The following is a 12233-nucleotide window of genomic DNA, read 5'->3' as shown; positions in this document are numbered from 1 at the left end:
CTCCGGCCGCTTGAACTGCCTCGCCAGACCAGGACTGCGCACGCGCACATCCGTGTGTGCGGTGGGTGGGACTCCTAGGTCTGTTCCCGCTAAAACTGAGGGCGACTCAAAATGTCATGGCATCTGAGCAGATGAAGTGGCTCTAACGATTAAAGGCTCTGTTGAGCCAGCCTGCGTTCAAATCCCAGAACTCATAGGGAAAGCAAGGATGGACTCTTACACATATGCACAGTAATACGTTTTGGGTTGTTTTTTCTAAAGCCAAGGAATGTTATTCTCCATGGCCTCAGTGTGGATGCAGTACGACTAGTAAAAATACAGTCTATGTCAATATTTACTCAAATAGTCTGCCCTACCCTAGAGTCTGTTACAGGCTGGCATTGTGGCTCAGTTAGTAGAGTGCTTGATCTATCATGCATGAGATCCTATATTTAGTCCCCAGCACTGACACAAAACAGAACAACCAACAAAGCACTTCCTCCTGCTCTTCTCTCTCCTCTGCCCAAGCTGATCGTGAATTAATGATTTTCTTGCCATGTTTGGCTATGAGGTGAGACTTTAAAGGGGTGTGGCTCAGTGGTGGAGTCTGTCTAGCAAGTGAGAATCCCAGATCAATCCCCAGCGGTGTGAGATCTCTTTTGATCCTCCTGCCTCCATCTTCCAGCTGCTGGGATTACAGTGTGCGCCGCCACCACCACTCCTGGCTCCCGGGCTTAAAAAAAAACAAGCCCCTCCCCCCAACACTCTTAAACTTGATATGCTATTTAGAATAATACTTTGTTTTGTGTTGTGATGCTTTCCCCTCAGATTTGTTCGCTGAAACCTCTTTAAACCCATTCCACTGGGAGCTTTTCCTAACTTCCTCTCACTTCTCCAGGCCCCCACTGTCCTTGCTACCATATCTCCTGAAAGCCTGTCTGTGTCCGTGGAGCAGTGTTTGACACCATGAAGACATCCTGTCCGTGGTCACAGCCATGGGAGCGTGGCTGCATGCAACTTTGGCACAAGACGGTGGTGGTGGTTGTTACTGTTTTCATTGAACAATTCTAAACATTTTCCATTTATTTTTGAGATTATAATTACATGATTTCTCCCTTCCTTTTCTTCCCCCCAAACCTTCCCATATATCTCTCCTTGCTGTTTATTAAATTCATGGACTTTTTTTTCATTGTTATTGAAACAGGGCCCCAGACCTTAGCACAACTGACTCCATGATGGAAGTACCATTCAGTCCATAACACTCAGCACCTGCCAAAATGAGAACAAAGGCCTAATCCATCAAAGTCCATAGTTCTAGGAAAGTCTCTAAATGTACTAACCTTTCTTTTTAGCTTCTGTAGTGCTAACTGTTCTTGTTAACTGAAGTAGGTCAACGCAGAGCATGGTTTTTTTAATTTTATTATAATTATTATTATTATTATTATTATTATTATTATTTGTGCCTAAATGCTCATTCCAAGAAAGGCTAAATGCTACACTGGGATCTTGAACAGCAAAGTCTTCCTATTGGCTTAAACCCATGTCTGAACAGTCTTCTCTGATGAATATCCCACAACATTATTACATATGCTACATATTACATTTAAACACACACACACACACCCTATTCACTCTGTATAAAAAATATGGGTTTGGATAATCAGTTGGTGTGCTCTTCCCTGGGGACGACCGCTCTCCCATTCTCAGCGTTCCTGTAGAATGCTGTAGTTGTTTGAGTAAGGTCGCGTGCTCCTGTCCACGTTGACATGTGTATTAGCAACATCCTTGTTCAGCCCTTGAGTGGGCAATCATGGCAGTGAGACTTTGAGTGTAGAGTCTGACGTTAGGAGGAGGAATTGTGGGATAACAGACCTGAGAGGGTTCTGCAGTGAAAGGGTGCTGATGGTGAATGGGACCAAGATCAAAGATTTTTGGTGCTGCAGACATCAAAATAGACAACAGACCTCATGCAAAATATTAATGGGGGAGGGGGATGTGACAGGCCACATCTGAGCAGGGATGGAGAGAGGGAGAGGAAGGGGGGAAGATAGGGGGAGGAGAGAGAGAGAGAGAGAGAGAGAGAGAGAGAGAGAGAGAGAGAGAGAGCGAGCAGATTGCAACCATGACAGCTTTATGAAACATGGAAAATATGCAACAGTGGTGGCTGTGGAGACGTTGTATTGGCTTTTATTGATGACATGTCACGTTGGCCTCAGTGATGATGACTGAGGTGGAGTAGGGTTGGGTGGTTCTTGATAGACTGACAAGGTCATTCCTGCCCCAGGCCTGTCTGAAAACCTGGGACTTGGAAATCCCCACCCCACAGCTTCCACCCACGCTGTGCTCTTTCACCTGCTCTCCACACGTGCTCCAAAGGTCCTTCCGAGCCCGGCCTCTCTGCCCACCCTGCTGCTATCTCTGTTCCCATCTGGAGGAGCCACAGCCTGTGTTTCTCCTCAGTAAGTCTCTGTGTGAGGCTTGTTGCATGGTGTGACGTTGTGGTGTCCCTTGGTTTCTGATGGCTAAGATGCCTGTCCATCAGAAAACCCTTTCAGACTGAACAACCTCACAGCAAATTCCTGATCCTCTGGCCCTACAATCCTTCTACCTCCTCTTCTGCAATGTCCCTGAGTCACAGATGCAGGAATGTCTTGTAGCTGTATTTAGTGGGCCAGGCTCCACAACTCTAGTTTTGGCTGGTTTTGTAATGGTCTCCATCTGTGGCAGGGTTTCCGTGATTAAGGGTGAGAACTACATTATCTGTGAGCATGAGAACAAATGTTTACATTGTTGTCAAGGATTGTGTTGATTCTTTAACATAGTTGTAGGTTCTCTTCCAAGATCCAGGACTTCACTAGCACCGGGTAGTTGGTTAAGTTTCCAGTATCAGGCATGGTCCACCTTTTAAGTGAGCCTTAACTTCAATTAGAGAGCTGCTGGTTATTACCAAAGCATGAGCTGGCACAAGTTTTCGTAGAAGCACAGGTTCTGCCTGCCACTGCACTGATGTAAAACAAAACAAAAAACATTTTAATCAATAACCTATCTCTACCATTGCCAACATTTTATTGGCCATAGATTTTTCTGGCTGATGTATGTGTGTTTTATATGAATTTCCTAATGTGTGCCTTTTGGCAAACCTATTTTCCTGGTTCCCATTGCCTCTGTTTTTTTGGATGAGGAAACTGGTGCTTAAGATAATTAAACTTGGCTGGGTGGTGGTGGCGCACACCTTTGATCCCAGCACTTGGGAGGCAGAGGCAGGTGGATTTCTGAGTTCGAGGCCAGCCTGGTCTACAGAGTGAGTTCCAGGACAGCCAGGGCTATATAGAGAAACCCTGTTTCAAAAAAAAAAAAAAAAAAGATAACTAAACTTGTGGGATCACACACCTTTAGTTCCAGCACTTGAAAGCACAGCAGGTGGATCTTTATGAGTTTGAAGCAAGCCTGATCTGCACAGGGAGTTCCAGGACAGCCAAGTGCAATGAGGAGAGCCTGTCTTGAGAGAGAGACAGAGAGAGAGAGAGAGAGAGAGAGATGAAAGGAAGAAAAAAGGATAGAAGGGAAGGAAAGAGAAGAGAAGTGAGAAGAGAAGAGAAGAGAAGAGAGGAAAGTTGAGGAGAGAAGAGAAGAGACGAAGAAAATTAATGGTGAAACTAAGATGTAGCTCAGCGGCTAATCTCTTGTGTAAACAGTCTTTGCAAGATCCTAATAACATCTTTTTAAATCCTAAACAGCTTAAGTTTAATTGTAAGAATATAACTATCTAGTATTTAAAATCAGAGATTTGAGAAGGAATAAATATTATCTGAATATGTAGGAAGCACATGGACAAAGTGTTAAAAAATCATTAAAATGACAGATATAGCTTAACACTAGACAGTCTCTAATACTTCATATGATGTTGGAGCATCTGTCTTCAGCCTTGTGGCCCAGAACATCTGACAGACTTTAAGTGAAGCAGGAATTGTGAAGGATTCACTCTGCCTGTATTGACAGAACTTATCAATTGAGTATCCTGTGTCCGTTTGTCCTTTTTAGACTGCATTTTGTCTGAAGATAAGGTAGGGCATCATTTCTTGCCCAGTGGCTAGCTTGCCACAACTGAAACAACTCCACATGGAGGTAATCAATGCTCATCATCGACTCTGAAGTGGAAAGGGGACTGTTAGAATGTTAGAATCATCCCCCTCAGAACTGAAGGCACAAAGAACTCCACTGGAATTTTGAACGTGTGTTAATTGCATTAACACATGTGTATATCTCAATTTTTGAAATTTAACAAAAGAAAACAATTTATTGTGTGGCATTGTTTTAAGTTAGCATCAATAAACAGAATTTGGCTTTTTAATTTAATATGTTGTATCTCTATGGTCTGCCATTTTAATGTTTTAAGCCCTTGTGAAACCTTTGTCTAGAAATATGTTTTTAGATGCCTCTGTAAGTTTTAGATTGGATTTTTTAATTTTTTTAATTGTAGTTTAAAGATTTTTTTTAACCTCTGTTTTTTGGTCTCTAATCTAGTATTTAAGTTTTTAGTATTTTAAAAAGTCTGTTCTATTTTGACATTTCCTAAAGAGGACATACAAAACTGTAATTATGGGGAAAAAAACCCTGCCATTTGTATGCTGATAATCAAAGCAAGATCATATAGAATCCAGATGTAGTGTGTCTTGTGCTTCCCTTCACCCCAAATAGAAAATATATTTTCAATTAAAAAATTTTAAGGACTTTATTTTATATTTAAATTAATTTTTAATGATATTTTAAAATTTAGCTTTTTATTGATTCTTGAACTCAATACCTTATCAGTTTAGACTGTTGGGACTTTTGGTTTGTACCTTGTGTTGCATTAGCCCCACCCCAGCCGTGGGCTTGGAGCAGTGGGGTATCAAAGACTTTTGGGGGCAGATAGAAAAAGAGAACGAAGGCAGACTATTCAGGGTTGCAGGCTCATGTCTGGTGTCAGAGTGAAAGCTGAGGCGATCAAGCCCTGCACTTTCATTTACAGAGGGAAAACTGAGGCCAGTGTCAGGAAAGCTATACCAACCACACTGCAAATGTCTGGATCAAACAGGCCTGGAAACCGAGGCAGAAAGGACGAAGAGTCAGCTGCTGGCTCAGCTGGGCAGCTCTGGTTACGGCTGGCTCATCAGAGGGCTGGAGAGATGACTCAACAGCCAAGAGCACTGGCTGCCTCTGTAGAGAACCCAAGTGCAATTCCCAGAACCCATGTGGCAGCTCACAGCCATCTGTGATCCCAGTTTCAAGGGGTCACACACCTCAACACCCTCTTCTGGTTTCCAAGGTACCAGAAATGCATGTAGTACACAGACAGACAGACACATAAAATAAAAACATACAGATTTTTTTAAAAGGAAAGAAAGAAAGAAAGGAAGGAAAGAAGAAAGGAAGGAAGGAAGGAAGGAAGGAAGGAAGGAAGGAAGGAAGGAAGGAAGGAAGGAAGGAAGGAAGGAGATCTGGTGTGTGGTTACTTGTGCCTGTAATTTTGGCCACTAATTTAAGGATTCAGGGTGCAATCATTTTTTTTAAAGAAAGGAAGGAAGGAAGGAAGGAAGGAAGGAAGGAAGGAAGGAAGGAAGGAAGGAAGGAAGGAAGGAAGGAGATCTGGTGTGTAGTTACTTGTGCCTGTAATTTTGGCCACTAATTTAAGGATTCAGGGTGCAATCATTTTTTTTAAAGAAAGGAAGGAAGGAAGGAAGGAAGGAAGGAAGGAAGGAAGGAAGGAAGAAAGAAAGAAAGAAAGAAAGAAAGAAAGAAAGAAAGAAAGAAAGAAAGAAAGAAAGAAAGAAAGAAAGAAAGAAAGAAATTTAAAGAAAGGAAGGGGAGCTGCCGGTGAGACGGCCCAGCAGGTAACGGCCCTTGCTGTCAAGCTTGAGAATGAGAATTCAAATGCAGCACCCGAGTGGGAGGAAAGAACCGGCTCCAGCAGGTTGCTCTTTGACCTCCATGTGTGCACTGGATACCTGCAGACCCTGTCAGCATCCACAAACACAGGCTTAATCCTAGAGTCAGCCAGCAGGTGGAGATGCTCCCCTGTCTGTCATTGAAGTAATCAGGAAATGGAATCAAACTGAGCTTAGTGGGTAGAGAATTTTCTATTCCTTCCTTTTAGATTTTGAAAACAACAACAACAACAAACTGTGCTTTCAGTGTGGTGTGTGAGTGTTTCCACCCTCTAGCACACAGCACACAGGCGGCAGCCTCTCCTATGCCCTGTTGGCTGTAGCTGCCATCCTTCCATCTTCTGCTTTGATTTCATATCATCTACTCCGTGCTTCCAGGAAAGGTTCACCTAAGTTGAGCTGCAGCCATTACTCCGTCATTTCCCATTCTGCCCAGGTCCCTGGAAATACCTCTGCACCAGTACTAGCTAACCATTGCAGCTCAGGGATAGACAATTTTATATATGTATATATATATGTATATATGTATGTATATATACATATATATATGTATATATGTATATATGTATATATGTCTATATGTATATATGTATATATGTGTATATATATGCATATATACATATATATAATTTGTGTATGTGTCTGTGTGTCTGTGTGTGTAGGGGGTGCATACATGGACCATAAGACTTGTGTAGATGTCAGAAGACAGCTTGCAGAAGTTGTTTCCCTCTTTCCATCATGTGGGTCCTGGTACCTGAACTTGGGTTATCAGGCTTGGTGGCAAGTGTCTATCCATTGAGCCACCTCCCTGACCCTGATTCATTCAGTCTTACTAAAATGTTCTATGGGGTTTGATGAATATGAATAGCTGTACAATCTCCTCCACAATCAGAAATACAGAGTGTCTCGTTTAGGTTTCCATTGCTATGAACAGACACTATGACCAAGGCAGCTTTCGGGACAACATTTAATTGGGGCTGGCTTACAGGTTCAGAGGTTCAGTCCAATATTGTCATGTCAGGAAGCATGGCAGTGTGCAGGCTGACTTTGTGGGGAGGAGTCTTGATCTGAAGGCAACCAGGAGGGACTGTTTCCTCCTCACTGGGTAGATCTTGAGCACTAGGAGCCCTCAAAGCCCACTGACACACTGACACACTTCCTCCTCCAAGGCCACACCTATTCTAACAAGGACATGTCTCCTAATAGTGTCACTCCCTGTGGGCCACGCATTCAAACACAGGAATCTATGAGGGCCAAACCCATTCAAGCCCGCACACAGAGCACTTCAATCACCCCATTCCATCTTCTGCTTCTCACCTTCTCCCATTTGTTGTTCCAGGAGGACGGAGGAGGCCATTTTTGCATTCTCAGAACTATAGGTTGTAAACCTTGCTTGTCTCTGTCGCCCCGTTTTACCTGCCTAGAGTGTCATGGTTCTCCGTCGCAATCACTCCACATTTAGGCTTTGTGATCTAACTGCTCATGCTAAAGCCACACCACACTCTTCCTGCTGGCGTGAACACTCCTGCTGAATACAACTCTGTATGAGCCATTTTAAAATATTTGATGTTTTGACTCAGTCACATGTAGCCTAGGATATCCTCAGACTCATGAGCCAAGGTCTTGGGATATAGCTGATAGACTGTTTTACATTAGCATTTGTGAAGACCAGGACACAGATTGCACAGTGGCAAAGCCTATAATCTGAATATTTAGGAGAGCCGAAAAGGAGAATCAGAAGTTCAAGGTTCTTCTCAGCCACATATCATGTTTGAAGCCAGCCTGGGTACCTGGAGCCTTGTCTCAAAACAAAACAAAACAAAACAAAAAATAAAAACCCAGATAGCTGAGGATGGCCTTCTAGGACCCACGTTCCTGACTCCATCTCCCAAGCCCTGGGACTGCAGGCATGATTGAGCCGTCTGGATATTATCTTGGGACCAAAGAAACAAAGACAGCTAATGTTGGCCCAGCTGATCCCACGGCGCTCAAGGTGTGGACCACATTAGATTTGCTCCCCTCCCCAGACTGGTTATGCTCTAGAAAGACAGATTTTGTTGTTTCAGAATGACAGATTTGTGCCATTTCTTTCAACCCCAAACCTGTGGGGTTGAAAAACTCCACTCACTTAAAAAAAAAAAAAGACAAAAGGAGGAGGAGGAGGGGGAGGAAGAGGAGGAGGAGCAGCAGCAGCAGCAGCAGCAGCAGCAGCAGCAGCAGCAGCAGCAGCAACAACCGAAGTGGTGGTGCAAGCTTTTAATCCCAAACTTTTAAGGCCAAGCCAGAGGATTTCTGAGAATTCGAGGCCAGCCTGGTCTACAAAGCGGGCCAGGACATCCAGGGCTACGCAGAAATCCTGTCTCCAAAAAAACAAAACAAAACAAACAAACAAACAAAAAACCCCACCTTCTTTTCTTTTTGATTATGTGTATTTGTGTTTGTGTGCATGCGTTCCTGTGGAGGACAGAGGAATTAGATGTCCTTGAGCTAGAATTACAGGCAGTTGTGATGTGGTTGCTAGGAACTCAGATCCTTTGATAGGGCACTATAGCTCTTTGCCACCAAATCGTGTCTTCAGGCCTGAAACACAGTTCTCTTTGTTGCCTGCGTTTTATTTGGATCATAGGGGCTTCAACCACCTGGAGAACCAGGACCTAGTACAAAGACCCTAAACTGCGCTTTATGACACCAGCACTGAGTCACAGAGGCCCCGCGGCTCCTAGCTCCTGGGATGCCCTGGCCCCTTGGGCAAAGTTTTGCCCGCGTGGGGCTGATGGGGAAAGATGGAATTTCTTGGAACCACTCAGACAGCGAGTTACTGTGGCCCCAAGAAAGGCTGTGGCTTGCTGGCGCTGCCCCCTGCTGGGCAGGACCCTGTGGTACAGGAGTGCTACCAACCCTTTCACCTGCCCGGATACCGCTACCTGAACGCATGGAGACCCAGCGTCTTCTACAAGATCGCCACCACCCAGACATGCCCCGAGGAATGCTCAGGCAGCCGGCGGCCGCCCACCATCCTGCCCTCGCTCCGCTCCGCGCTCTTCTGTCGCTACACCCCACGGGACTGGGACCGCTCCAATGATCTGCAACTCAGGGGTGCTGAGGCCTCGCGGCTCTGGGCCAGCCGGCTGACAGGCGACTCCCTGCGGATCATGCAGGACAAGGACCAGCTGATACACCAGATGCAGGAGGGAACCTCCCGGAACCTGGGCCAGAGGCTATCCGACATCGGCTTCTGGAAGTCTGAGTTGTGCTATGAGCTGGACAGGCTTCTGACGGAGAACAGCAGCATGGACACTCTCAAGAGGCGCTTGGAGTGCGCCGCTGAGGAGGTGAACTGCCCCCTGCAGGTGAGTGGGGGAAGGAGACCCCACAGCAGGCACCTGCTGTTGCTGGGTCAAGGTGGCAGGCACCTTGCAGGTGGGTTGAATTGCGTTGATTTTTAAGGTGAAAATGAGTGGATCCTGGAGAGAGATGGCTCAGGGTTGAGAGCAGTTGTTCTTGCGGAGGACCTGGGTTTGGGTTCCTAGCATCCACATGGCAGCAGTTCATACTGGCCTGCAACTCTGATTTCACGGGCTCGGAATCACTCTTCTAGCCTCCTAGGGCACTGCATGCTTGTGGCATATAGACATGGAAGCAAGCAAAATACTCATGCACACATAATAAAAATAAATTTAAAAATAATAATCTCAGTCAACTCAGAATAGCCTCAGTCAGATGCGAGTTTTCAGAATGGATCAATTTCTTTTCTCCTTAGGTGTGCTAGTCAGGGTTCTCTAGTGGATCAGAGCCAGTAAAACAAATATAGACCACAGGGGGATTTATTGGATTGCTCTACACTATTCAGACCGAGTAGTGAAATGATGGCCGTCTGAAGGGCTGAGAACCAGGGAGCTGCTCAGTGCACTAGTCTGGGTGCCTCTGCATCCCAGTCTGCTGATGGAGGCCCAGAGGCACCTGAAGAGTTGCAGGCCTTCAGTCAGTGTTGACAGGCTGAAGAGACTGAGTTCTGAAGGAGAGGAGCAATAGCTGTAACAGAGTAGATGATCACACTGGCAAGGAATGAAAGCAGACAGGCAAAAGCTGCACTGATTTTCTCACAGTCCTTTCCAAGTGTGGCTGCTGCCCGCTGTGTGTGTGTGTGGGGGGGGGGTTCCCCCTCTTAGCAAATATTCTCACATACCTTCCCAGAGCCTCTCAGGTGATCTCAGAGCCCGTCAAGTTGACAGCTAATATCAGTTATCACATGTGGGTCCCATCAAGACACTGTGCACCTGCATAAGCAAGTGTGTGCACACACATGCTGTGGTCATTAGGACATTGGAGATAACATTTTCTAACAGATACCAAAATTGACTTTGTGCGTCTATTTGTGTACATGCATATATATAGTTGTGTGTACAACACATAGAGACAAGAGGTGAACATCAGGTGTCTTCTTCAGTGACTCTCCAGCTTATTTTCTGAGACATAGTCTCTCTGAATTAGTAGCTCACTTATTGTCCTCTGGGTATCCTTATCTTTGCCTCCCGGGACTGAGATTATAGTATGTGCTTCTGTGCCTGGCTGATGGAAAATCATCTCCTCTGACTCGTACAGCAACTCGTACGCTGTCTCCCCAGCCTCTGTGGCTCAGTTGTCTGTGTAAACCGGGATTAGGTTCCACTGGGACAGAGAACCTCTCTGCCTCCTCATTGACATGTGCAGGGGTGCTCCCTGCCCTGATGTCTGTTTGCATCCTTTTCGACTTAAGTACTGATTGCTGTCTAGCCAATGCTTTTGGACACCCTCCCAGCTTTAGCGGGGTATGGTACCCAGCACTCAGATATGTGCACGCACACACATTGTGGTGGTTTGAATACACTTGGCCCAGGGAGTGGCACTATTGGGAAGTGTGGCTTTGTTGGAAGAAGTGTGTCACTGTGGGGGTGAGCTTTGAGACCCTCCTCCTAGCTGCCTGGAAGACAGTCTGCTCCTGACTTTTTTTTTAAATGAAGATGTAGCACTCTCAGTACCATGTCTGCCTGGGTGCTGCCATGCTGATAATGGACTGACCTCTGAAACTGTAAGCCAGCCCCACTTAAATGTTTTCCTTTATAAGTATAGTCTTGGTCATGTCTCTTCCTATTAACGGAAAACCTAAGACACACACACCTGTGTAAGGTCCCTAGTTGTCTTAGTTACTTAACTTTCTATTGCTGTGGAGAGACATTATGATTCAGGGACTCTTATTTGGGGCTTGCTTACAGTTAGAGGGTGAGTCCAGGATCATCAGAGGAAGCAGACAGGCATAGCACTGGAGCACTAGCCGAGAGCTTTACATCCTGATCATAGGCAGAGACAGAGAGAGAAACACTGGGCCTGGTGTAGGCTTTTAAAACCTCAAAGCTTCCCACCCCTACCCCCTGTGACATAACTCCCCCAGCAAGGACAGGCTTCCTAACCCTAAACCACCACACCAGTCCTCTTGTACCTCTTCCACACCTCATCCCCCTCCATCAGGCTCCCTTCCTCCCTGACGGTCCTCCCCATTCAGCTACCAAATATGACATTGTCTTTTGTTTCCCAGCTCTAAGATGTCCTCCTGACCTCTCGTGGTCCCCTTTTACATCTTAGCTCAAGTCTCAGCACATAGAAATAGATCGTGCACACACACGCACGCACACACATGCACACACACACATGCACACACCACACACACACACACACACACACACACACACACACACACACACACACAGCTGCGGATCCAGCACAGAACAGAGAACATCTGTTTGTCTCTCTGAGTCTGACTTATGTCACTTAGCATGATGTCCAGTTCCATTGCCTTTCTGAGTGTCAGAACTGCATTTTTCTTTAGGCTGAATAAATCCCACTGTGGAATATTCCACATTTTCTTAGACTGGTTCCATGTCTTAGCTACTGTAAATAAAGCAGCTATAAACACAGAGATGTAGGTATTTCTATGGGATGATAATTTAGTTCTTCAAGTACATACTAAGTGTGGTATAGTGGGCCACATGTTAGCTCCAACTTCAGGTTTTATTTTTTGGTGTGTGAGTGCATGTGTGTGCACATGTGTGCATGTGTGTGTATGCATGTGTGTGTATGCATGTGTGTGCATGCATGTGTGTGCATGTGTGTGCATGTGTGTGCACATGTGTGCATGTGTGTATATGTGCATATGTGCATGTGTACCTCCATCCAGCTTTCCTTAGTGACTACAGGAATCAGTGTACACTTCTGAGTATGTGAAAACCCATCCTCATGTGGACATTGGCCTCCCAGGCTCCTAGCTTTCCATGTTAAGATGTTTCTGGGTTA

The 12233-nt window shown here is 45.4% G+C and overlaps 1 protein-coding gene across 1 annotated transcript in view; it reads left to right on the top strand.

Moving 5' to 3' along the window:
* The first annotated feature begins 8440 nt into the window (after positions 1 to 8440).
* Tekt5 (tektin 5) overlaps positions 8441 to 12233 on the top strand; it is a 37109-nt gene continuing 33316 nt past the window's right edge. The window contains exon 1 of the mRNA XM_052195454.1: positions 8441 to 9256. Coding sequence (XP_052051414.1) covers positions 8690 to 9256 — 567 coding nt within the window. The 5' untranslated portion in view covers positions 8441 to 8689. The remainder of the gene's footprint in view (positions 9257 to 12233) is intronic.

This window comes from Apodemus sylvaticus, chromosome 10, assembly GCF_947179515.1.
Source record: "Apodemus sylvaticus chromosome 10, mApoSyl1.1, whole genome shotgun sequence".
Lineage (NCBI taxonomy): Eukaryota > Metazoa > Chordata > Mammalia > Rodentia > Muridae > Apodemus > Apodemus sylvaticus.
Note: the sequence above shows the minus strand (reverse complement) of the source record. Positions and strands in the feature narration are given on the sequence as shown.